This window comes from Manacus vitellinus, unplaced genomic scaffold, assembly GCF_001715985.3.
Source record: "Manacus vitellinus isolate BGI_N305 unplaced genomic scaffold, ASM171598v3 scaffold_27_pilon, whole genome shotgun sequence".
NCBI classification, from domain to species: Eukaryota; Metazoa; Chordata; class Aves; order Passeriformes; family Pipridae; genus Manacus; species Manacus vitellinus.
The window spans coordinates 9,824,273-9,851,946 of NW_021940039.1; the positions used below are offsets into that span (position 1 = coordinate 9,824,273).

The 27,674-nt window shown below is 49.8% G+C and overlaps 1 protein-coding gene across 1 annotated transcript in view; it reads right to left on the reverse strand.

The window, feature by feature from the left end:
- LOC103759656 (discoidin domain-containing receptor 2) overlaps positions 1 to 27,427 on the reverse strand; it is a 60,739-nt gene extending 33,312 nt beyond the window's left edge. Inside the window, exons 1-2 of the mRNA XM_029960604.1 lie at positions 27,338 to 27,427; positions 922 to 1,057 (exon numbers count right to left, since the gene is read on the reverse strand). Coding sequence (XP_029816464.1) covers positions 922 to 1,057; positions 27,338 to 27,397 — 196 coding nt within the window. The 5' untranslated portion in view covers positions 27,398 to 27,427. The remainder of the gene's footprint in view (positions 1 to 921; positions 1,058 to 27,337) is intronic.
- Positions 27,428 to 27,674: the final 247 nt, after the last annotated feature.

Sequence of the window (27,674 nt, forward strand, 5' to 3'; positions counted from 1 at the left end):
ACGATGGTTTAGCCAGCAGAACCCACCCTGGATGTGTGCTGGGGTGTCCAGTGCAGGGAATGGCTGTGAAACAGGGAGCACTGCAGAGCTGCTCAGCTCCCCCACAGGCCTCACTTCACTTCTGGCTGGTTGCAGCACAACCTCAAACCTCTGCAAATATCCACAGGCCAGAGCAGGGTCAGAGTCAGCCACAAAGGGCTCCAAACAAACAGAGCCAGCCCCAGCAGAGCCAGCCCTGCAGCCTCACCACACCTTCAGCCAAGCTGGGAAAGCATCAGACTCATTTATTTCTCGGTCTGTCTCCAGCTCAAAACACCTCATTATAGGAATTTTTGCAATATATCACAGACAATTATCTTACTCATCTTCATCATGATTGTATCTTGCCAAATGCTGGAGGATAAGAGGTTCTGCCCTCCACAGGGACTCACAGGCTTTCATCCCTGTCTCCACCCTAGCCTTGTGCCAGGTGGGGTTTTCCACCTTTCCTTCCACACTTCTCTCTCCAGAATGCCCCTTGCTGGCTGCAGAGCTGTGGCTGATGCTTTGCTAACTGGTGATTTGCTTTCCACAGTGAGCACAGAATCTCTGAGCCAGCCTAGAGCCAGGTTTGTTCTGCAGGACACATGGTCGAAGCAGTGAGGGGATATTCAGAGCCTGCTGAGAGCACAGACCCTCTGGGTGGGAAGACAAAGGAGTATGTCCATGTGCCTGAGCCCTCCTGGGATTGGCAGGAGGAGTGTCCCACCCCAACAGAGCTGTCAAGGAACACTGGCCATCCCAGCCCAGAGCAGGGCATTCAGGAACTGCGTTAGTGATTGTATTTACATCAAATCTGTACACTCGCATGCAACCGCCACAAGAGGCAAAGAAAGGCTGAGAAGGAGCAGATGAAAGGTGGGACACCAGAACTCTCCCTACCAGGGTTGACTTCTGTGCCAGAGGGCTCAGGCAGTGAGGCCAGCAGCAGCATGCAGAAGATCATGGTAGCAGTCGGAGGCGCCGCAGGGTCAGACGGGTGCGAGTCCTTCAAGGGCAGCAGCTGCCACCTACATTTCTGAAAGACAAAGCAAAGAGTGGGTGAGAGTCCTCCAGAGACAGGGCTCCTCTGCTGCACACTGGCTGTGTTGTCATCGCCTCGTGATGGGCTGGGCAACCTTCCATGCCTTCAAGAGTGGCTTTGCCCTGAGCCCTGCTCTGACCCATCACTGCATCAGTGAAGAACTAATAATCACCTGACTGTCTACACCACCTCTAAAGCTGTCACTGCATCTCAGCCTTCAGGCACTCAGCTGCCAGGACTCCTGGGTGGATGTACTCTCTTAACTGCTCTTAAACAAATCCAATGCAAAGTTATCTCTCCTTCACCAATTCTTCGCTTTCCTCATTGTATTAACAAGTACTGGAGCTGCAGCGACAATGAACTTGGCTCCCCAAGCAGGGTTTATCCACCTCTGCCTGCACCAGGTGCCTACTCCAAGCAGCCAAGTGGGCACTCTGGAACTTGCCACACACCCTTAAGATATATGCACAAAACAGGGTGAAAATCTCTCTCCCCACACGTCCACATTGCTGCCAAAAATGCATGTGCACTCACATGTGCGAGCACGCTCCATTTCCTGTTTGGAAACATGGAAAATAGCAAAGAGCCCAAACACTGGCAATTTCAGTGGAAAGCCATGATAACACCTAAAGGAGCACGAGGTCACATCAGCAGTTATGCGAATTCTTCGTGTCCACATTCACTACAAAGAGCCTCGGGAGGTTCCCATCCTGGAGGATAATTTTACAGGAGGCAGGGTTAGAGGCTCTGCCTCATAACGAAATGCCAGAAGCAAACAGAACAAATCAATAAGTGTAAAGCTGCCAGGACCAGAGGGTGTTTCTCAAGAATCCTCAGAGCGGTAGTAAAAAGGCAACACTGGATTTGTTAGCAAAGGAAGAAAGGATACAAAAGGGCCCATCACTATGCCAGTGCATGCATGAGTGCAGGAGCATCAGATGCCATTAGCTCAGAGGTTTCTAACAAAAGGCTCTATTTTTCCACCCAACATAATTAAACTGTACAAGTGGCAGCCCTGAGTTGCCGTGGATACCAAAGGAACAGGATACATTCACAACAGACAGATACACCACAGCTTCTTCCATCCAAAGGTAGAAACCACAGATTGCTGGACGCCCAGAAGCTAAATCAGGGTTAGAATCACTGAAGCTTGCCCTGTTTTTATTCTCTCTCCTAAGGATATGCTACTGGCCATTGTCCCTGCTGGATTCCAGCAGAAAAGATGGCTCTGAGCCTGAAAAACAACCACAGGCCTCTTGGGAAAGGAGCCAAACATGCCCGTGGGAGGGGGAGCTAATGCTGGGTGGTTGCTGTGCCCAGCCAGGGAACCAGGCCAGCAAACCAACACACACCTTCAGACTGGCAGCACCCCTCCTGCTCCAGCCATCCCCACCCCAAGGCCCTGGCCAGGGCTGGGAGGGGGCTGCCAACGAGGGGCTGTGATTTCGTGGCATTTTGGGTGGCCAGTGAAAGTGAAGCGCCGGAGGGAAAAGCCCAAATCTCAGCAGGAGGGTCTGGGGACCACAGAAGAGGTTTTGAGCAAGCACTCTCCAGCTGTGTGTGGACCCAAGGTCACCCTTCCCCACTGAAATGGGAGGGGGTGATGGTCGATGAAAACACACTGATTCCCACCATCCCAGGACAGATGGCAACTCCCAAGGAGCACAGACTTCTTGTAGTCAAGTGGAGGGAGACTTTGTAAAGAGACAGTTTTGTGGCAGAGGTTGAAGACAAGTGGGTGTTAATTTATGCAGGTGATTTGCTAAGGTGTCCTGGAAGCTCCCAAAGCAGGACCTGCAGAGGGAACTGCAGAGAGTTCAGCTCTAGGGGAAAACAGTCCTGCCACAGGACCTCAGAAAGGTGCTTGTCATGAACATTAAGGCTTTAACTTGAACCACCTTCCTGGAGGAGGTGATGGGAACACAGCAGAGACCTGTTTGGTGGTACACGAGGTGCCCTGGCCATGACCCAGGTGTCTGCCCAGATCAGCTCCACCATATGGGTGAAGCCTGGGATAGATCCTTCCCGTGGGTGCCCAGGCTGGGCCAGCCACTGAACAGAGCTGAAGAGGTCCTGGCAGGAGAACAGCAGCTTGGAAACATCTCCCAGGTGACAATGAGCTGGAGTTTTAAAAGCTGCCAGCTCTACTGGAGCCCTGAGATGGCAGAGGACAGCACACATGGACTGCACAACCTCATCACCCCCCAGAGCCTGGCAAACAGGGTGAAATCAGGCATCCATAAAGACTTAGGACAGCTCCCACCAAAACACCCTGGGATTTCTCTTTAACTTGTCCAGGAATAAGGGAAGAGAGAGCCAGAAGGCACTGCAATAGGAATCACACATGGCTAGGTGAGGGCCAGAGCCCACTGCTGAAACAACAAAGGAATGAGAGCAGCCCCAGACACTGCCAAGTGTTCAAATGCCTCAGCTTCCCATTTGATCCAAAGCCCAGCAAAGAAGGATCAAGAGCAGGGGAGCACCCATCCTCTGCCTCCCAGCCCAGCTGGGATGGGCTGCAGCCCCCACTGAGGGGTGCTGAGGTGGGACTTAGCATAAGGACTTTCCTTTGACAAAGGAGAAGTTGTGCTAAGTGTGTCCCATCCTCTCAAAATCACCCTGAGCAAGCCATGACAACGGCCACCAGTGTCCCAGCAACAGAATAAAGGCACCACAAACAGGACCATTATCTCACTTGACCAGGTACACACCAAGCAGGATAATTTAAGTTTCTATTTGCTTTCTGCAAAGCTCAGACCATGTTCTAAATGACACCTATTGTGCTGCCACAGAGCTAGTCACATCATTTAACTGCCTGAATGTGGGGATAAGAGTGAAAATATCAGGAGGAAAGGAGGAATGAGGTGGAGGATGGACAAGGGAAGTCACACAGAAATGCCCAAGCACCATGGCAGCTCCTGCCACTGAGCCAGGAACCAGGCTGGAGGGAAGGTAGGGCTGTGGGGCACAGAGAGCTGTCTCCCACCCTGCGAGCCAGGGGCTTCTCAGGACGTGGGTACATGGACCTCTGCAGCTCCACAAAAACAGTGTGGCTTGGGGCATCTCCAAGCCAAAACTGGAAGATGTGGCCATAGAGGCCAACCTGGCATCCAGGGGAGGAAAGGAAAACTCCAGAGCTGGCTCTAGAGCTCACCTGTCAGAAGCTCCATGCCTACAAAAGATGGCTTTGAATTTGGGCTTTGCCTAAAGAATGTCCAAGGAGCAGGATGAAAGCTCTCTGATGTGTCTCTGCTGCTGACAGAGGAGAAGGCTGGCCTGGACCAGCTGTGGCCACCTGGGTGACATGAATTCTCACCTTGCATGTGGCAGTGATGAATCATTTCCAGCAGTTCAGCCCTACCCAGGGACCTCAGCAGCTGGGTTCAGGCTGTGCAGGGTTTGTTCTTTCCACCACATTTGGTTCCCAGTCCTGGACCACCAAAGTGCCTGCTTGGGAGTCCCAGGAGAGACATTGCACAGAGGGAGCAAACAGTGCCACTGCTCATCTTCAAACGCTGGTGTTGCTTAAGCAAGGTCAGCAAGAGTGTTCTTCACCCCTTTGGAGGGTGAAACATTTAGAGGAGGTTCAGCTCCACTCAGGAGCTGGTACTGTCAGAAATCCCTGTTTGAAGAACTACTGATTTCTGCTGATTTCTGCTGAGTCTAAATCTCAGCCAGGAGCAGACTGGACTTCCAAGCTGCACAATTCCCAGTGCTAGGACATTGGAATATACTACTAAATACACCCCTCTGTACAAACTCCTTAGAAATTCTATTCCCCATGATTTTTTTCTGGGTAGATGACTTGATACTTTTCCTTGCTGCTCTTTCAGCTGCATTAGAGTCCCCTGCTGTACTCATGCCTTTCTTCCTGACCTGCCCACACATACACACCAGGTGCCAAAACTCCAGCACAAGCCCAAACCCAGCAAAAACAGGATTAGCAACATCCTCTCAGAGGCAAGAAAGTGTTAAACTCTGTTCTCAGGCCTGACTGGATCAAGTTGCTAATTGCTAACAGCTGGCTGCAGGAGAATAAAATCCTGTTACAATCATTGGGAGAGTGGAAAAAAAAAAATCTATCAGTTGAAAAACTCACCAAGAAATGCAAAAGAGGGCACTTTTCCCCAGTCAACCCAGCAGACACCATGCCTAAAAAGCCAATCCATGTCTCCACAGAGAACCAGCTCGCTGTGACCCAGCGCTGTCCCGGGCTCAGCGGGCACAGGAGGGAGCTGTTCTTTAGTGATGTGCACGAAGAAGGTGGGACTTGGAGCTCCTCCAGGCACTGTTCTCCCTCCAGAGATCCATTACAGAGGTCTGGCATGTTTGCAAGCCTCTCTAGATCCCAAGTGAAACAGGCATTTGTTTTAACTGGTTCCTTCGCAGATCATTACCTCGGAGTGGGACCTTAGGGTTTGCTGCAGGAATCCCACTGCAGATGCCAAGAAACTCCACAGTCATGGAGTGTATCACACACAGAGATCTATGTACAACATGGGGATCTATCCTAAATCAAAGCAGCCTCAGAAGAGGTTCAGGATCAAGAGGACTGGATGGCACCTCCTACCATTCCTAAAGGAACTCAAAATGAGGAAACAGCAAAGCTAATAATTGGGGCAGTATCTGATGCCTGAAGAAATAAGAGGCTGGAAAGTGTGATTTTCAATTTTCTGGCTCCAAAATGATGGCAGAACGTTTCTCTTTGCCTCAGAGTTAATCTGAGAGACCCCAACCCCCAGCAGCCTTCCTCTGGAGCACACACAGCCCACACAGCCCCGGTTTGGACCAAACAATCTGCTGATGAAAATGTTCAGCAGAAAGAATTCTGATCACTTTTTAAAGCTTAGTTTAAAATTCAGATACTGACACAAGACTGGAAAAAGGAGGCAACAACTTTTCCCTTAGGTGAACTCAAGAGTGTGGTCTCTCTCCCTACATTCAACCAACCACACAAGGGGAGAGGTCTCTCTGTGAACATGTGGGTGGCATCTGGACAAACCAAGTGCCAGCAGTCACACCAAAAATCAACACACCAGGGGCTGCAAGATCCTAGCATGAAGTGCAAGGCTACAACAGGAGATTTTGGATATGGGCACCAGAGTGGAAAAACCCACTGCAATGTTAGGAACATGGTAGGGGATGGGGCAGAAACAGTGACAACACAAAGTGATGTCCAGAGCAGCAAAAACGCTGGACAGATAAAACCAACCAGATTATAGGTGAAAGGGTTGGGTTAATCAAGATGCTTGTGAGAAGTCAGGAACAGGAAAAGGGAGACAGGAACAGGCTCCCATGTCACTTTTGAGGTGGCATTAGGAGACCTGTCACCACAAGAGATGTGGGGCTAAAAGGACAACATTCAGGAGTGGCACTTGGGGTAAGGACAGAGACACCACAGACCTGGGTCTGAGGCAGTGGCAGAAGAATGGGAGCATCGAGGTCTGGGTGTACTTTGTGGTCACCCTCTTGAAGGGTGAGGGACAGACCTGCCCTGAGGCTGAGGAAGGTTTGAACCTCATTTTCCACATTGCAGCCAAACATCTTAACAGGGTCATTATGAAAAAAGTGACACCTCACTCTTGCTAGATTTTAGGAGAAGAACAGCATTCTGGTCACCTGTGACACACTGGGAGGAGGTTCAGCCCAGGGATTCAAACCTGAGGGAGTGCCTCACCTACAGCCCAGAGAGGGGCTGGTGTTTCTGCACAAGAAAGGAGACCAATAAATCCTCCAGCTTTTCCCACTGCCTGCTGGCCAGTCCCACAGGAGAGGGGTGTCCTTGGCTTGTGAAACTGCACAGAGCACTTCTGTCACAAAACCAGACTCGGGGATAAAAGAACATGCATTAAATGTAATTTAATCCATCAAAGTAACAAGGCCAAAATTAGAAACTGTTAGAAAGGCAAAGCCAAAGATAAGGAAATGCAAATTCATTGTACCACAGTGGTGGTTCTTAGCTCAGTTAATCCAAAAACAAAGCTACCCTTCCCCACTGGCCCAGGGCATGGGAACCCTGTGCTGACCTCAGCTGAGGAGTCTGGAGGCACTTCCCACGCCCCAGGCAGACCTGCCAGGTCCCCTGCAACTCTGCACAGGACACAAGCACATGGCATTCCCCAGGAACCCTAAACCCAGGAGCAGGGGGAGCCTCGTGCACCCCAGCACACCCTCCAAAACACAGGTCCCCTCAACTGCAGAGGCTCCAGTCCCACTGCTTCTGCAGGACTGAAGTGTCAGGAGAAGAGAAGACTGTGCACAAACTAAAGGTTCCAAGAACCTCCCTTCTCCCTGCCCAAGCAGCAGTGTCCCTCATTGTCCCTTTTTGGAGCTTCCTTCCCACCCTGACAGGCCACAGAGAGCACCCAGCACACTGACATTTTCAGCCCGTTCCTTATACTGGCATCTCTGTCCAGCTTTTTCTCATTTTTTTAAACTTTTCTTAAAACATACCAACTACAAGTCAGCAACAGTCCTCTCAAGACCTACAATCTTCCACTGCAAGAGTCTCACATACCAACCATCTCTGTGACACATTAACCACAGAGATGACAGATGGGGTATTAAGAGCACTCAATCTAAACCACCTTCCTCCCTCCCTGTCCTCAAGGGGCTCCACCATAACATTTTACTTAACTGTACTCTAACTTGCATTCAGAAGGAGATCAGGTTACCAAGTTGCAGAATTATTTGGGCTGGAGGAGATCCTCAGGAGAGCATCTAATCCCCCCTCCCACTCAAAGCAGGGTTAGCACCAATTTCAGAACAGCCTGCAAAGGACTTTGTCCAGCTGGGTCTTAAAACCCCCCAAGGACGGAGGTTCCCCCACTTCCCTGGACACTGCTCGACTGCCTGCAAAGGGAAAACTTTACCCCTCCTTATGCCAAGGCAGAACTCCTGTGATTTCAATCACTGTCAACCCTCCTGCTCAGTAAAGAGACTTCTTGGTCATCTGCTCTTGGGTATCCCAACACCTTCTCTTGTCCTGACTAAACCACCCTGCCTGGCTCCACCAGCCTGCTCAGGGAAGTCAAATTTCAGTATTACATTACTTAATACTTTCTGCCAAGTCACCACTTGGGAGCCACCACCACTGGTGAGACAGAGGCTCCATCCAGAGCCAGTGGGACCGCAGTGGGACAGCTCTGGTTGGATTTTGCCACGACTCCCACTGGCTTCTTCATGAGCCAACTAGGGAATAACTGAGAGTTTGTCCCATACTGACACTGGGCACTACTCCACAGCCCTCTGCTTAGGGAGTGCAGGGATCACATTCCCACTGGTAACTATTTTTGAGAGGTATCAGGTGGCACTTTCTAAATCAGCTTATTCATGGTGCTGGTCAGCGACACGGAGACTGAGGCACTGCCACCCTGGCACAGGGCAGGGACTGGGGATGTGCAAAGATCAGAGACCACCAAAACTGCTCAGGAAGGTGTTTCATCTCAGAGCTCACCAGCAGTGGTGAGGCATCCTAGGAAAGCCTGAAGGATATGCCAGAGATCAGTCCCAGGGTGAGGGGGACCTGCCTGCACTGCTCTGCCAGGGGATCCAACACACTCCTGATCCCAAAGCAGAGCCTCTTCTGCCTCCTGGGAGCAGCAGCACTTGGTCAACAGCAGGGACCTTAGTCAGGACACAGATATACGATGTCAGTGCAGCTCCTTTTGGCAATTGGTACAGGAATCTCATTAAAAACCACAATCTGAAGACTTTTCAGACGTGATCTGCTTTCCATCAGAGCACACGGATCACTGAGAATGCTCCTTCTTTAATGTGGCATTGATTTACAAATGCACCAGCTCCCCCAGATCTCTCTGTGGACAGAGGCTGGTCTCCACTGCCTGCTGGTTACCTGCTCCCTCTCTTATTTTAAAACACTGCTGCAGCATTTATGTTTGCCCAAACTTCTGGAACTCCTTTGGTCTTCCCGGATTTATTACAAATCGGCAGCCAGGATTCAGAAAGCTGCTTTGCCAATTTGTTTTAAACAAACAGGTTCCAGAGTTGCTCGAGTTTCAAAGGCTTTGAAATGTTATCTTGGGTTTAACACCCTCCCTGGTTATCAGTGCAACGGGAGGTTTTCTGAGATCCTCATAAAAGTGAGGACATCATCCAGCTTCTTCCCAAACAAGGGAAATGTTTTACTTCTCTCTATTATCAGCAATCAGTAGGGTTTTTCAACCTTTCCCAACAATATAAACATAATTGATGAAATTTATTTTGTTATACAGATATTATTTCTCAGTGCCCCATGATATATTTGCTGTGCTTTTCCAGTTCTCTTCAGCTTTCCTTATCAACTGCCTAACTTTCAAAACACCGACTTTACAGTAACAGCCACTTATCTACAACCTTTGTTTTGCAAATTGCTCATAGTGGAATCTGTTTGAAAGCTAAAACATGATTACTGGTGATGGACTCTTTGCACAACCACTAGAGAACCAGCAGCACATCATACCCAACACCCAGCTGAGAGCTGCTGCTGTTTGCAAGGGTGGAAGCCAAAACCTGAGAGAGTTCAGCAAAAACCAAACCAGAAACATGATTTTGGAGCATCACTAATTTAACTGGCCATCTAGTCTCCATCAAACCACTTCAGAAATGCTGACACTACCAAGAGCTACATTTTATGAGTTTTGTAATGTCTCTTCATGTTTGTAAAAATAAAACTCAGAGCACCTGTTTTTGGCACACAGCCCCTTGCCCTCACTATGGGCTCTGTTGTAGTCACACCAAATAATGTTTATAAATGTGAAGAGCCATGTCCTACAGCTGCAGGAAGATATGAAACTTGAAGCAGCTTTTTCCAGCGCCCCACAGACTGAAGTGGCTCCAAATCCCAACCTGCAGTGAGTGGGGTGTGCTCCTGCCCTCCCACAGCCTCACAGGGGACAGGGCAGGCTGTGACCTCGCTGGGTCCCAGCTCTCCAGGGGCTGAGCAGAACCTCCACCCTGCACACCAAGCCAAAACAGCCAGGCCTGGGTACAAACAGCTGCTTCATTCAGCTTGAGCAAACTCTGCTTATGATCCAAAGTGGTTTTAAACTTTAATTTATGAAGTGCCTGGCAAAGATGGAGCAGTGAGTGGCAACACTTAAAGATCACCTGAAACCGCTGCATCAAGCCTGGAGACTCCAGGGAGGATTTCCAGGCAGGTCTCACTCACCATGTTCCACTGGGTTTACTATTCACTAGAACAACTCTGCAAGTAAAATTTAACTTCTCATGGACAGAGATGAAATTGCCTTTAACTTTAAACGCTCCAGCAAAAATACCTTGCATGACTGTAGACAGCTCGGAGAAGATCTTTGCTTACCACAATGCATTTCAGGCAATCAAACCAAATGCTCTGCTTATAAACAAAGGAAAAGCCAAGGACACAGAAAAAGCTCGAGCAGCATTTCACAGCTCGGGAAAGGCAGAATGGCCGGTTCTGACCACACTTTCTCAAGACAGACCAGAAAACAGAAGCCCACAGAGAAGTAATAAGATTTAGCAATTACACAGAAGGCAGGTAGCTGTAGGAAAATCCCAGGATTGTTTGAGGGAAAAGCAAGAGAAACAGAAGAGATGGGGGGAAGGGGAAAGAAACATGTAAAACAATGATGCCTAGACCAAAAAAAAGGACCCCCTTTACCTCTTTTCCATATTGAAAATGAACTGAAATTAAAAAACAACAAATTAAAACTAAGGAAATGAAATTCCACAGCATACCGTGCACATTAAGCCTCTGGGACATATTGCCACAGAGCAATGTGGGAGTAATTCAATAAAATATTGGAAGTGGATCTACATAATAAGAACATCTGCGATTCCATTAACGTGAAAAGAGAGTACACTGGATATAAATTTTCCTCTAGTTAGGCATAAGCAAACCAGGAATTAATGTGACCAGAAAGTTATCTCCTGCACGGGCAGGTTATTCCACATTTGTCTGCCCTCAGGCTCTGGGGCTTTCCTGTGCCCACGATAAGATGGTGCCTGAGTAGGTGGGCTGTGATCCCAGCCAGTTTGGCAAGCTCTGCCTCTCTGGATAGAGATCACATTTCAGTTTTCAGCAGCTTATTGTGCAGCTTCTCAAGAAGAGAAACAACACTACCCACCTTTTATTATTTTTTTTTTTAAACAAAGATTATCCTCTGTGACACAAGAAAGGCAGATGAAATTTCAGCCAAACCTATTAAAGAAATACCTGTGGAGCAGTGACCGACCCTGGAATGCTCTGGTGGCAACACAGCTATTTTGGAAAGCTCTCAGCACCTGAAAAATTGGGTTTACTGAGGAATTAAATCAGATTTTATCGGGAGGGACTGCTACTGGAGAGCCCCATGGCCAACCCTAACAACAAGGATTCTCAGGTGCAGCTTCCTGCATAGTCACACTCCCGTGTTTTAGGCTAAATGGGAGTCTGAGAAAGTTTGGTATTGCCCAAAATTGCAGTAGGTGCTTCAGGAGGGGACAGGGTCTGCCTCTCCTCGGGAGAAGAGGGAACACAGGCAACGTGCAGCCACAAGACTCATCTGGGGCAAGAGCTGCTGGGGCTCAGGGGCAGGAGCACATCTCCTCCAACTCCCCACTGTCCACAAGCAACTCGCTGCCAGCCCCAGTTCTTGCACATCTGTCTCAGCCTTAGCCCTGAAACATCTCAGGTACCTCAGAGATCAAACACCTGAAACATGTCAGGCACCTCTGAGAGATCAAACACTGTGCACTTTCCCAGGACAGTCCCAGAAACCACTTCTGGCCAGAACCCCACCAGCCCCCTTCACATTTCTGCCCACAGGAGACCCTGCAGGTCCCGGAGGTCCCCAGGCACACGTCCCCGAGGGAAAACCCATGACTTGTGAGCCCTCCCACAGCTGCAGGAGGGAGAACAGGGAGCAAAGAGCCACCATCTCCCTGCCAACCCAGAGAGAAAAGCCCTCACCTCCCAGCACTGCCACCTCCACAAACCCCCCCACTTCCAACAAGTCTCCACAGGCGCTTGTGCTTTATCCCAGGGCAGAAACTGAGGGAGGAGAGCTGATCCCAAGCTGAGAGCCAGGTTAAGCTGGAAGGACCATACCTGCCTCTCCTGGGGCCTGCTGAGCACAGGGAACAGCTGCCATGTCTCTTTTGAGCTCCACAGGTTGAGCCAGGCTGTAGTTTCGACATTCCTTGCAACTTTCCACCAGCACACATGATATGTTCAAACTTGAGTAACTCCTCCCTCCTCCCTCCCTCCGCACACACAGACAGGCCCAGGAGATGGCCCTGCCTCTATCATCCCAGTTCCTATAGCAACTCCTGACCCAGCAGATGGAAACAGAGCTGTTTTCTAGGCAAATCTGCCTTCTTGGATTCCTCCGCTCTTCCCTGCTGTTGGCCCCTCCTTGCTCCAGTGCTCTCCCTGGGGGCTGCTCCGCTGGCACTTGGCCCAGACTTTGCCTGGAGGAAGGCCAAGCTTTGAATTCATTTAGTAAAACCACAACATAAAGCAGCTCTCCTGCTCAGGAAGCAGGGCCCGTGTAGTCCCAGGGGCAGGCCAGGCACCGCAGAGCCAGCCTGCACCTTCTTGCCCAACACAGCCATGTGCTCCCAGGGAGGATCCCAGCAGGAACATCTCCATCCTCACCTTCACCCTCCACCAGCCTGGGCTGTCCATGGGGGGAAGGTGAAAAGCAAAGACAGAACTAGTCATTTATTAAGCAAGTCCAGCAGACAGAATTATTGTAACCCTGGGCACTTCTCAGATGTTTGGACTTCTGCCTCCAAAGCCTTTCCCGAAAGAGGGAGAGTCCAGCAGTGACACCAGGGCTCACTGCCTGCTCAGCACAACAGATCAGCCCTATTGCTGCCCTCAGGTCGGGGTCCCACAGGAGTGAAGGTCACCAAGGCAGCTGTCAGACAGCTGTGTGACACCACATTCCCTTCCCTTCCTCCTAAAAATACAGAAAGAGAGGGAAAGTACAGAACTCAATACCAGGCTGTGGCACTTTGGGGGGAACCTCAGGGGCAGGTGGCACTGCTGGGGCTCCAAGGTGGCAGGACAAGCAGGACCACAGCAGATGGAGGCACTGAGCTGGGCAGGGGGGCCAGCAAGCTGTGGCACCCTGGGAGACCCCCCCACGCCTGCCACAGGGGCTACAAAACTGCTGCAAAGCCATTCCACCCCCAGCACCAGCTGCTGCCCCTGCCCACACGGGCTCCACTGCAGAGCCACTGCCCCTGGAGAGCCCCAGAGCACACACAAGGCTGGGGCCACGCTCACCTGGGTGACAAGGTCACTGGGATTGGAGAGGAACACCCTCTGAGGGCACTGGTTTGCACCCCCAGCTGGGGCACCAGCAGCAGGGACCACGGCAGCAGAGGGAGACTGAAGAGCAGATGGATTTTGCTGACTTGCCTATTGGGAAATGCAGGTGCCAGCCTGCCTCCTGCAAGGAAAGGGCAGGATGTCCCATTTGGACACCTGGCAGGGGTGAACACCCTCCTGGGGCCAGCAGTGCAGGGTTGTGACAGCAGTGCTCAGGTGGGAAGTGGATGCTGGTGTTGTGCAGGACTCACAGGGACTCCACAGCAGGAGGCTGAGGAGTGGGGACAGCAGCCATTCAGCCCTTCCTCACACTCCCATGTGCTACAGCAGCTTCAGGCAGGAATCACAGCAAAGCCTCAACACAAGCAGCAGGTATTCTGGGTAACCCAAAGCTAAAAAGGAAGCAGACATGCACCACACTGTGCCACACTAAGTCCCAACTGGAAAATACAGCTGTGAGCTGGAAGACATAGAATCACAGAATATGGCAAGTTGGAAGGGACCCACCAAGATCATCAAGTTCTAGCCCTTAGCCCTGCACAGGTCCATCCCCAAGGGTCACACCCTGTGCCCCAGAGGATTATCCAAACCCTCCTGGAGCTCTGGCAGCCTTGGTGCTGTGCCCACTGCCCTGGGGAGCCTGGTCAGTGCCCAACCCAGCTCTGGGGGAAGAACCTTTTTCTAAGATCCACCCTAAACCTATCCTGACACAACTTCAGGCCATTCCCTCAGGTCCTGTCACTGATCACCACAGAGAACCTTGCTCCCATCTTCCTCCCTGCCTCCACACCCCATCCCAGCCACACAACCCACCTCTGTAGAAGACTGTTTCCTCCCCCCCCTTGGGGTAATTTTCCCATGTGTGAGTGAGTCAATCAGCTCAGAGGGATGGGATAATCCCTAAGGTTTGGGACAGAAACACATGGCCAGCAGAAGGGTGGATGTGGGAAGGTATCAGGCTCCTTCCTGCCTGGCAAGCCCTGCACCAAGAGCATGTCACTGAGATGGATAAACACCCTTCCAAGGCCTCTCATCCCAAAACAAGGATGGTCAACATGATGGTGCACACAAACCAAGCTGGATACAGGGGTAAGCTGGGACCAAGACAATTCCCTTTGGAGGACACAGGGTGGTTTGTAGCAGAAGGAAAGGCTGGACATCCAGGAACAGGGAGTCCAGGAGTGACATCAATACAAGCCCCAAAGCAGCTGCAGATCACAGAAGCACCACCCAGGGTCCAGAGAAAGCTCTCATTTCCCCGCAGCACTGGGGAGAGCAATGGCCCAACTCACAAACAGAGCTGAGGAACTCCTTTCCCTGGGGAAGGACAATGCTGTGGAGGCACAAAACACTGCTGGAAAACTGCTGACCTTGCAGTCAGCCTCACTGGAGCAGTTCAGCACAGAAACAGGCTCCCTGCTGGGTGCCCTCTGAGATGTAATTTGATCCCACGGTACACATCCACTAATCAATCGAGGGATAAAGCAAAGCAGAAAACAGCCTTTTTTTTTTTTTTCCCCACTGGAATGAGCCCAAATATGCACAATAACAGATCCCACTCGGAGCTTTTGCAAACTGCAGTACTTTGGAGAGTTTTGCATCTCTCATCGCAGAGGGAGCATACTTCTGCAATAGCATCACTGCTTCTCAAATTGTGTATTTGAGAGACTTCCTAATGACCTCATAGCAGCACATGTGACCACTAAGTCATCTTCTCAAAGGACCAGGAATAACATCAACAGACCCTGTTTTGGTTTTGCACAGAACAGCTTTCCTCAGCACAGGCAAAAGAGCAGAACCAGCTCAGGCCAGGGCTGGCACCGTGAGGGTTTCTCCAGCAGGCTGTGTTTGGCCTTGGAAAAGATCCATCCAATTAACAGATGAAGACCCATTAGCACACACTAAATTCCACATACAAATTTAGACACAAAAAGCTTTTTTATCCTGATGCAGGACTATTTGCTTTAAGGCATCTATATGGCATCATGAATCTCAGAAGTGTTCCAAAAGTTTTCTAAGAAGAGAAGAGGTGGACTCACAAAATAGAAAATAATGCCTTGAAAGGGTTTCAGTGTTGGGCTTTTTTTCTCCCAGTGCTTAAAAATAACCTGCTATGCTGAGCAGCAAAGCAGGAATTTGAAATTTGTGGGTGATGAACTGGTGAGCTGATCACACTGGGATTGGGAAGTTGCCTTTTGCTGTCCCCAAGCCAGGTGGCACTTGGAGAAATAAATTAATGAACACCTATGATCATGTTGGCACTAAGACAACTAGACAAACAGCTCCAGACAGACATGGAGCACCTGGGAGGTTCCCTCCTCTGTACCAAGCACAAGGCTCCTGCAGAGGAAAAGCTACATAATCCCACTGTAGCAGTGACAAGACCTGTGCCTCGTGGCCAGAGAACTACCCCAGTTACCACCAGTGAGACGGGAACAGGTGTCTGAGTGAGAATAAGGAACATGCTCATTAAACAGCACCTAAAGGCTCCTTCTGCCAGGCCTCTCCTGCAGCAGGAGCAGCACAACAGGCTGTTTCCATAACACCACCTGCCTCTCCACAGTGGCTCTGCTCCATGGTCCTTACACTCCCTGCATCCCACCCAGCCTGGCTATGGCAGGAATTCCACCTGCCCTCACCCAGGAAGGCCACAGCAGGAGCTGGTGATCCTGTGAGCACCAACATGTCATGTCCCACAGGACCAGGCCATCACCTGAGCAGCCTTGGGCCAAACAGGGACACGGGAGGTGAAGAGCACGGGACAGTCCCAGTGAGGAGGCTGGGCCTGCACAGTGTTCAAGCTTTTTATTCTTTCAGTGAGAGGTGGTGAAAGCCAGCTTCCTTCACCTTTCCAGGAACTTTTGATGGAACGCAGAAGGCTGCTGTAAAAGTGCTCTGTTTACACCCTCCAGCCCTGTCCTGTCCTTACCACAGTGTGAGAGTGTTCACTCCCACCACCCAGCTGAACATCTGCTCAGCCCAGCTCTGACACTGCAGAGAAATCCACTTCCAGCCATCAACCTGGGAAAAGAGGGAAGCAGGGCAGGGCTTGGCATAGTGGGGAGGGCAAGTCTGAGACACATGTGTGACATCCTCCAGGATATTCTGACAAACCACCCTTACCAGGTGCTGACTAGAGCTGCTCTGCAGGGTAACAGGAGGAGGCTCAGAGATGACAGGACAGTGCATGTGGTGACATTACAGACACCTGATGTGGGACACACCCTTCCCAAGTGGTTTAAACCCATAAAACGATGGATGCCAGGGGAGCACTCACCCTCCACATGCCTCCCACCCTATGCCAAAGCAGCTCTTCCTGCTCCAAAAGGAGATGATGAAAGCCCACAGAGCAACTGTGGGCAGGTGTCTCCTGTGCCCCTCAGTCCCTTCCCAAATCACCAAAATAAGGACAACCTCTGGTCCAGCCATGGGACAGATGCCCCCAACAGATGAAATTCTGCAGCTGAGCCAACTTGCTTATTTCTGGGCACCCAGGCAACTGCTCTGTCCTGCTGGGACACCGGAGCAGAGGCCTCAGCACTGCTCTGCCACCACAGCTCCCTCATCAGGGAATGGCTGAGGAGGTGGCAATGGAGGAACAAAAAAAATCTGCACAACTGCAGCCCCAAAAATCCCACTCAGAGCTTTCATGTTACCAGGAAAGATCCAAACAGCAGCAGCCTCCTGTTTGCCCTGTCTTTTAAACAACACTGTCCCAGCTGCCACATCATGGGCTGCCTCAAAGGTGGTGAGAGTGAAGGAAGGGGGTACTTGCAGCCCCAGGTCAGAACCAGGGGAGTGAGATCAGTTCAGCTTTAGCTGCTGTAATGACAAAGGCCCAGGGAACACGTCAACCAGACAAGGAATGAGCTCCTGGCACTGAGGCCCAGCAAGGACATGCCAGTAAACACTCTCCCTGCCCATCTTTTCTGACGCAACTGTGAGAAAAAGGGCAGAGAAAACCATTATCTGCAAACAGACATCCCTCCCTCTCCCTGGACACCAGGACCAGCCCAAGCAGGACGTCTCCAGCCTCTCTCTTGTCTGCACAGTGAGCCAAGAACCCTCTGGTGTCCTGCTGCAGATGAGGATCACTGCCATGTCAAGGAAGGGCTCAACTCCCACAGGCTGGAAAACCTGTGCTCTGGGCTTTTGACACCTAATCCCTGGAAGCAGGTGATATATTCAGCAGGCACAAGGCCTCTTTCAAAGCTGACTTTTCTCCTTGAAGCACTAGATAGCATCTAACATCCTGAGCATTATCTTTCACATGCTCCTCCCCACCACTGCAGCAAGGCAGCTCTTTCTGCTCTCCCTCCTTGTAATGAATTTGGAGTAAGGAGTTCTGACAAGCAGAGCTACACAGGTCCTGGGCCTGCTGGGGACCAAGTCCTGCTATCTCACCCCCAGTGATACTTCCCCATGTCTGCTCCTCCCTCCCAGAAGTTTCCCAGGTGAATCTATGTTGGCATATTACATCTCAAAACTACAAGCTGTGGGGATCTGAAGACCAGTGTCTGAGTACTAACTCCAAATTCAGCTCAGAGAAAAGCTAATCAGCTTCTTTCACTGGAGATTTTATTCCAGAGACATGGAAAGTAACAGCAGGAAACCAAGCAAACCATAAGCACTGGCTTTAAGGTTCATTGAGGAGGAACAGCACGTGGGAAGGGAGGGATTCAGCACCAGCCATGTGCTTTTCCCAGCAAGGGACACAAATCCAGCTGAACCATGGAACAGGCAGAGCTCAGCTCGTGGCAGCAATGCCATTACAGCTCCCCATAAAAACCAAAAATAAGTGGTGCAGGGAAGAACTGGTGGTAACAAAAGAGCTGTCAGCCTCTAGCTGACACCCCTGTAGTACAGCTGTTGCTCCAGGACCCTCTGGCCACACAACCCCAAACCTGACCCCTGCACTTGGGGCCGGAGGAGCACACACAGAGAGCAGCTGACAACACTGATCACCACATTTCTGTGATTCCTCAGCAAGGACCAGCACCTTCAAATAACCAGAGCACACAGAAGCCCGTGCTCCCAGACCTTTTGGCTGCCCTTTCTGGCATGGAAACAAAAGGCAGGAGCAGTTCAGATGCACAGGATACCAAAGGGCCCCTCTCCAAGTGAGATTTCATGATCCGCCCAAGGACACTGCTGCTCACCCCACACACCAGACTCAGCTCACACCAGGGCTGGTTTGCACTCTAACAGGAACACAAAGTGAATCTCCAGAGTAGAAGGCAGTGCAGACAGATCAGGAATCACGAATCTCCAGGCAGAAGATGAGGACCAGCCACAGGAACTCTCCTTTTCAGTGCCCATGAAGCATACACACCATTTCTGAATGTCCCTGTTACATGAGGGGATGCAGAGTCCAGGGATGCAGCCAGATTGGAGTCTAGCAAAGAGGCCTTGGCTAGGGAAGCTTCCACCTCCTCAGCAGCTCCTTCCATCTCAGCCACTTCCCTTCCAAGCAAGGCCTCCTGGCTGACACAAGCACCAGGGTGTTGCAATCTGCAGTTCTGCCTGAAGAAATCCAGCCCAGGCACAGCAGCAGGCCTCTGGTCTGGCCTGACTACATGCCATCCCTGGGCACCCACTGTGTCCAGAGGCTCGTGGCATGTGGGAAGGAAGTTCACTCCTCAGATGTAGAGCTGTTGTGCTCCCATTAATGCTCAGGACCGTGATGGGTAACTTAGATGTGAGCTCCAGCACATCTCATGGCCTCTCATGGGGGGGTTTCTGAAATAACTGCAGCAGAATCTGGGGAAAACCCTCTCCTCCCACAGTGAGAGGCTGAGGGAGGTGGATAAAAAGGCAGCTGTGTGCCTGAGCACACTGAGCAGCACCAATCCCACAAGGCAAAGGAAGCTCACGGTGCTCATCCTGCTCCTCCTGACAAACACCAGGGGTAACACCCAAGGGAAAACACCCATGAGCTCATTCCAGCAAATGTCCTACAAGCAACTGCTTCACCTGCAATCCCCCGTGCAAACATGGGAAAACCACCTAACGGGATCCCTGCCTTCCCCTGCACAAACAGCACGAGGGTCTGCTCATATTTCCCGTACTAGCACGGAAAAGACAGAAGGATTGGGATACATTACACATTACATTATTAGCCCTACTGGGACATTTCCCAACAGTTCACTTAAATGTTTTTAAACCTGCAGGATGAGGTAATTCCAACCTAAATGCATAACCCACACTATAGGGTGGTTCACTGGGTACAACTCCCAAGCAAAAGCAAACAAAAGCTGATCTGACGTGGTCCAGTGCTCCATCCCCGGACGTGTTCAGGGCTTGGCCAGACAAAGCCATGGCTGAGGAGATCACATGCTGGAGACAGTCCCACTTCAAGCAGGAGGTCAGGCCAAAGACCTCCAGATATCTGTGTTTCCATCATTCTGTGACAGCAAAGGAGAAGAGGCAGAGTAATTACTGCCAAGACGACAGACTTGCATCGAGTTTCTCTGAAGAGATCTTTCCAGATTATATTTAAGAGCTTGGTGAGCAAAGATGCCTGCACTGAGACAAGGAGGGCTAACTCTGTACTGGCAGGAATTCTGGAATAGCAGGACCTGAGCCCTGATGTGCTGCACAGGTCCCACGCAGGGTCAAGACACAAATATCACACTGTTCCTGCACAAATTAACACCCACCAGAAGAGATTTCTTTTTGGCATTTAACTCAGCTATGTGTTCAAACACAATAGCTTGCAATAATCCAAGAACACAGGTTAAAAGCAAGACGGCCAATAGTTCCCAAGATGTTAGAAGCGACCAGAAAATTCACTTCCCACTCGAAGTCTTTACTCTGGGGAGGCCTCAGCAGCACTGCTGCTCTCTGCTGTCCTTCCAGTGCTGGGAGGAGGCCAGAAAATGCCACAGCAGAGACTGAACCACACTCATCACTGGTGGGTTCAGGCCTTGGGAAGAAGGCAGCATGTCTCCATGAGGTGCTGTCTGGAGGGTGATGGGGAAGCAGCAGCAGGCACCAAGACAGAAGAGGGTTTTTGGTCACCAGGGAATCTGCCATTGATGCTGTTCCTCCCTGATATCCACCCATAGTGCTTCTAGGACTGACCATGGTATCTGCATATGACTCTGGCCAGCAAAGCTCATTTTCTCAGAGTAAAGCTCTGTCCAGTTTGCCCCAAAACATAAAAGAAAATATAAGATTGCTTCTAGCTAAATATGTAGGTGGAAGTCATCAAACTGATGGAAAATAGAAAGGACACTTTGGGAAGTTGAGTTATTAGAAAAGCCATCACAATCCAGACTAATGCAAAGCACATGCACTCAAAACCAAAGTCCACAAGATGAGTTCACAGCTTTGGGACCCTCATCCAAGGAAACAGTGCAGGAGCTTCACTGCAGGGCAGCTCTGCTGGTTTGCTCTCCTCAGCAGCTGAATCACAGTGCACATGGCCAGCACCTCATCCCAAAAACACCACCAAGTAACACCCCAGCACCCCCAGCTCAGCTCCACTATAAATGCAGAAATAAAAGATAAAGATTCCTGGAAGACCAAACTACCCAGCATGAAGATGTGACACCTTGTCAGGAGGAACAGAAACAGCCTGAAAAACACTGACATCTTCCTGTTGGAGAATACTGGTACTCCAGCTATTCCTGCTGCAGTATTTAATTTATTTTACCTTTTGACAGACAGAAACAAACGAGCACAAGTGAAATAACATAACAGTAACAGAGATGGACAACAAAACCTGACACTTGGCTAGTTTAGCTCTCCATAAGAAGGCAACGCAAATGAACTGACACCACAACCAAATGATAAATGCAACAAAAACATGCCCAGACTCTCATCCTTCAAGGAAGCAGAAGAGCTGCAAACTCTGCAGGCTCCATCTCTGTATTGGCTTGTTCTTGAGCAGCTCTTCGTTCCGATGGGTGGGACGTTTTAACACCTTAAATGCTATTCCCAGAGAAACTGAACTAACTTCTCATTTTCACAGCATAAATTCATCTGGTTGGAAGAAAATACCCCGCCCTGCTCCTCTGGCCTCCAAACTGCAGCTGGCAGCCTCAGGACACAGGACAGTCCTGGGGAAGAAACTCAACTTTTACTCTGTTTGTCTGCCCCTCCTCCATCCCCCACAGCACCACCATCTCTGTGCCATCTCCTGACAGGAGCTGACTTGTTTCAGGTTCATCAGGCACTGGAGCTCTGCACTGCAGAGCTCTGCAGACAGATTTGAGCACAGCACCCTAAGCATCAAAAAAGAAAAGTCAGATCAGGTCAGGAGAGCATCATCCATGCTGGGAGCACTTCCAAGCAAACACCCAGAGCTGCTGCATTAGGAGCAGACAGGCCTCAAATCCAAATTTTGGAACAACTCCACCCAGTTTAATTCCTTGGTCATGCATTCTGCAAGCATTAGTTCTGAGTGGGCTGGTGTTCTAACAGCTCCACACTTGAAGCTCCATGGACAAAACAAGGTTTGAGCAGCACTTTTCAGAGCACAGACCATCACCTCCCATGTGCACCCAGGCAGGATGACCTTCAAACAGGCTCCAGGGGTACAGACAGCCCGTGAACAGACCCAGCAGGATCCCATCCAGGAGCCAAGGGAACAATGAAATGGTTGAGCTGCTACAAAAAATACACACCCTCACTGCCATCCATCAGAGCAACAAGTGCTCTACCAGTGCTTTCCACGGGGAGGAGGCTCCTGGGATTATGGTAAGGGCATGGAACCAAAGCAGCTTATGTTCACAACTATTTTACTTAGGGAATAAAGTAATACGACTTAGAAAGTAGATATTCAGTATATGTCATACTTGCATGGTACTACACACTCACAAGGAAGCCAAATGAAGTTTGCTGAGCCTGCATACAGGAGATTCCCACTTTTGAGTGCTTGACTTTCCACCTCTGTAAAATACCTGTGGGAAGTTATAAATTGGAAAGAGCTTCTGCTAAACTCCCATAGAGCACACATGCTTAAATGACAGGAAAACAAAATAACACCAAGCCTGTGCTCACCTCTAAGATTTACTTTCAAGGATTTGTTCCAAAAAGCCAGCCCACAGGAGTGACCCACAGAAGGAGACTTCCCTACAGGCAGAAGAACGTGACTGTGGAGTAGTAGGAGGTTTTAACACATCCTGCCTTACACATTCCTGTCTTCAAGTTGCATAAAATGTTGATAAATTTAAAGTTTGGGATTTGAAATTTTCCCCATCCAGTCAGACATCATTTTGCTTACTTTTTTTTTTTTTTTAAAGAGATTGGGAAACAAGTGGTTCTTTGGCTCCTATTTTCATAACCAATGAAAACTCCTCCCTCCCCCAGTCCATTTTTGCATAATTAATACCTTCTTGATTTGGAAGACGTGATTTTAGGCACAAAGAGGCTCTGGCATCAGAAAGGTGCCTTCTTACCTTGCCTGTGAGAACAGGTTGTATTTTAAAGCTGTTGGCAAGAAAAGCTCCCTAGGTTGGGAACACCACCCAACATCACCTCAGAACAGCTTTGCTTAATTTTCAACACTCCTAAATGATGGCTGTGATTATTTTGGAAGAGTAACCCAGTTGCCATCATGAGAAATGGAAACCAGCATCCCTTTTGAGAGGCACCAGAGACTGCTGGGATCCTCTGCAGCAGAACATTTACATCGAGTCCTCCCTGCTCAGAATGTTCTCATGCATTAACAGAAAAAAACACCATCAATTCTACACAAATTCCTTTGCTGAAGCCAGCAGAAAAACGTCTGAGGAATTAAGGCAGATGAGAGCCTTCCCTGGCTTGGGCTTATCCCAACACCACACACACTAAGGAGAGAAACAGAGCTAAGGAAAGATGAAATACTTCCTTGCCATCATCTCCTGTTGCTGTCCAAGCAACAAGCCCCAGCACTCGAGAGCATCCCTGGGTATTCTTTGCACTCAGGAAGCTGCTGTGGGAGCACAAAGCTGCCCTGAGCTGGGCTGTTTCACAGCCTCTGGTGTTCTGTGTGTGCCATGAGGACACCGGGCATGTGACTTGCGTGTTAAAACATTCTGGCTCGCCCCTTGAAGTTCAGATTCTTTCCCTGCAAAACACACACTGCATGATCTCATCTGCAAGCAATCAGCCTGAGAAATCAGCTTGTTAAAGGAAGCTTCTAGGAAAGGAGAGATGTCTCTGGAGAATTTGGGGGCCTATATAATTTTAAGCAGTTTGTTAAACCCCAGCTGCTCTTCTCCCCATTGGGGTCACACAACCAAGAAACCATTTCTCCTCCCACACAACTCCAGACAGGACAGTTTGCCAACACCTAACTGGAGCATCCTATTTGCATTCTCCAAAGCCTGAAATCACTCCCATTTCCAAGCAGAACTCATCCTAAGCAGGCACTGGAACAGTACAAGGACAAACTCAGAGCTGCAAGTTGAGCAGCATCCAGCAAAGCAATCCATTACACATGGAACACCACACTGAATGTGTAAAACAGAATATTCTCTTAATTTCTGGAGGTGTATTTCAGCATTTCCCCACAATTATCACTTGGACCCTGGACACGAACCTGAAGACAGGAACAACCAGTACAGCAGGAGCTCTGCAGAGGAGGAAGGGAACAAGCAATAACCTCCCAACTTTGCCCTGAGATTGCTTAAAGTGATGTAACAGAATTTCACCCGAGTTTCTGGGGATGCTGCAGCGCTACAACATCCCCGGGAGGCAACACCTTTCACTTCCCAGTGAAAACCTTGGCACTGCAGAGTGTGGGACAAAGTGCAGCCTCTGATCCCAGAGCAGGCTCCCAGCTGGGCTGTGCAGGGCCAGCTGCACCTCACTCCTGCAGCAGGAGCACCGTGGAGAGCAGAACAGGCTCTTGTGCTCACACACTCAGGCACATTTGCATCCCCCGAGCTCCCAGCAGCAGGACCACCGCTCTTGCACTCAGCAGGGAGGCTGGGAAGATCAGAGCAGCATCCTGCCTTCCTTCACTTCCTTCCAGGCTGTCACACCCTGCCTGAGCTGCTCTCGGCAGCATCTCCCAGGCAACCCCTTCCCAGCTGCCCCTAGTTGGTCATTCAAGTGCTTTGAAAGACTTTTCTTAAAATTCTTGCATAGAAATCACTGTTTAATGTTCAACACAGAACAGGGGAGGGAGGGGGGGAAAAAAGCTAGCCTGTCTCTAACAAAGGAGATCAGGAGGACTGAGCCCTTGGCTCTTCCCAGACATGGATTATATTCCAAGTGAAGTGATTAATCACCACTTCCAGCACCTATTTCAGTTTAACTTGAAAAAGTAACTGTTCTGAAACAAACAGAAGGAAGCAAAGATCAGGCAACCCACATTTATTACTGTGAGAGCAGAGGATCAAGTTAACCACACTGGGTTCTCCTTCAATTTACATCTTTCCAAAAGCCACTTATTGCTTTTGATAAATATTACCTACACTTCAACCCATAGTTGTTGAAGCCACTGTGTGAATCAGGGTGATTTGCCCCTGGACAATGCAGGATGACAGTCATGCTGCAACTCTTTTGGTCAATGGTGGCACCTTCTAGCTCCAAATGACACTCTGAACCTCAAAGCAATTTGAAATAACTGCAATAATTAAAAAGCTTTTTGCTTTCTGTGTCTTTAAGAAAAGGAAACACATAGCTCTGAATGCAAACCTTCAAAATGTTATGAGAAAAGTCTCCTTCAAGCTTTTTACTCCTTAGCCAAGTTCCTAATTTTACCAGATTAAGAGCAGACAACCCCCCCAACCATCTGTCTGCTACTAAAATCAAGGTACAGGACAACCACCTCCAAATCCCTGGGAAACCACAGCTCAGAAAACTCAAAGTATAAAAGGAGGGGGGCAATATTGAAGGGATCAGCTGCTGCCTCCCCTGGTGCAGCTTCCCAACCAAATCATGAAGGGAAGAAGAAAAAGGAGACTTTCCAGCTCAAGTTCCAACTCCTTTTTAAAAATCAGTTTATAACCACTAAAATAAACACAGTAAGAACAACTGTGCAGTAACTGGGAACCTGCAAAAACAGCTGCAGTTTAAGAGCAGCTCAGGCCAATATCTGGCAAACACCAGCAGATCCAACGGCCCAAGGGGATGGCAGGACATTTGGGGAAGGAAACAGTGAATTTCACCCACAGGCTCATCCAGAAACTGCCTAAAGTACATCCAGCCAGGGCACGCCGGGCAGAAGCAGTTATTCTGTCTGTGCTGTTCACTGCTGAGGTGAGCATTTGCTCCCTATCTCCAAATTCCAATCTCCTCCTGGATGCCCCTGCACTGCCTGAGCCCAGCCCAGAGCTTCCCAGTGCTCCTGACACCTGGGTGGGCACACTGCTCTCTGCACTGCTCTCCTGATCCCCCAAAACCTCCTCACAGGACACTGCTGGTCCCTCCAGGGCACTGCAGCCAAACCCCTCAGGAAACAGCCACTTCCAAGGGAAGGAAGGTCAAGAAACCTGGAACAAGCAGATTACTCCAAAACACCAGGACCTGAATATTTCAGCTGTTCTGAAACAGCAACCACAGCAGATGGTGCAGAACAGCAGCAGCATCTCTGAAGAAAAGCCACCCAAAGCCCTCCTGCCATCTCACCTTTGGGCTCCAGCCAACAAAACTCTTCAGGATTTGGACATTCTGACTTTCTTTAGAACTCCAAGATCCAATTCTCCGCTCAGTGTTATCCAAGGATCTACCCCAAGCCACATGCTTTGAACACCCTCCTTCGCTGCAAAGCTGACAGTTCTCAATTACACCCAGTTCCAGTTGTTCTTGGCTCTGTCCCTCACCACAGACCTGTGCTCTCCACGGCTGGGCTTGTCACTGTGCACAAAAACCAAACTCAGGGAAGAGGCGACAAATAAGAGCCTTCCTGGACAGTAAATGGAATGAGAAAGATGAAAGCTCCTGGGAAAGGCAAGGAGCCAGCTCCAGGGGAGGAGGAAGAAGTCACCTGGGCCATTCCCAGGGGAGGAAAAGGACAGGGAACCTGAAGGAAGCGTGGACCACTCTTGGAAGTTTTAAAGTTTTTAAGTTAAGTGGGACAAGCTTTTAAACTAAAAGAGGGGGACTTAGATTAGATATAAGGAAGCAGTTTCTTGAAATGAAGGTGCTGAGGCACAGGTTGCCCAGAGAAGCTGTGGGTGCCCCATCCCTGGAAGTGTCCAAGGCCAGGCTGGACAGGGCTCTGAACAACCTGCTCTAGTTGAAGATGTCCCTGCTTGCTGCAGGGGTGTTGGACTAGAAGAGCTTTAGAGGTCCCTTCCAACCCGTGCTATTCAGTGATTCCAAGCTGCTGCACAGTTCAGACTGCAGGCTATGACCATCAGCAGGACAGAGATCATTTGCTCACAGAAATGCTCCCACCCCCAACACGTGCCCAGGGGACAAGCACACACCTGGGTAATAGATTTAAGGCTTCTTAAAGAACATTTACTTTCCTCAATTATACACCAGAGGCCACAACCCACAGGCTGAGCAAGCCACGAGCGGCACAGCAGCTAATTCAGAGAGAGCTCCTGATTTCCACAGCCCACATTACCCAGCCATCAGACTGAACGGACATCGGAGCCTTTCTAATTTTATAGTCCACAGAGACGAGGCAGGAACGGCTGATGGAAGAGCAGCAAGGCCTCTCTGCCCACACACACCACTGCTGCTGGCTCCACAACTGCAGAAATGCTGCTACTTTTTTTTTTTTTAAAAAGAACTTTTTTTTTTTTATAATGGAGTCAGCTGAAGAGAAAATGAGGAGCTTGGCATTTTAAACCAAAGCGTTTCAAAACGCTGGTTTATCTTTCAGCTTCAAAAGAAGAGAAATAAAGTGAAACAAAATCTCAGTCACTCCCTCATAACAGTTTTCCCTTTCTGTCTCCAACAAAGCAAAGCGCCCTGAGCTCCACTTGATCACTTTTTCTTTTCTTTCCTCTTTCGTTAACGTGATGCCGCTAGAGAAGCTGACACAAAATAGCCTCATGTTCTCGTATTTTATCTTTTCCCAATCCTACCTCTCCATTAAAGCACACTTGGAAGGCAGAGCAAGCCAAAGGAACAGCCAGCCAGCACATCCAGCACGGAGAGGACGGGAACCACACCACTGAACAAGCAACGGCATCAACCAGAAAAGGCTTCAGCAAAAGTTTAAAAGCAAAGTTTTCCCATAGAGGTCTGCTAAGTGAAAAAAAAAAACTCACAAAGGGAATTTCTTTCTTTCATAAAGGGAAAAAAAAAAGACAAACAGGCAAACGAGCCATGAGCCAGCCCGGGTGTCCGGCTCGGAGGAAGAGGAAGAACCGGGTCTGGGGACCCGAGCAGAACAAACCACAGCAGGGGTTCACTCCCGGC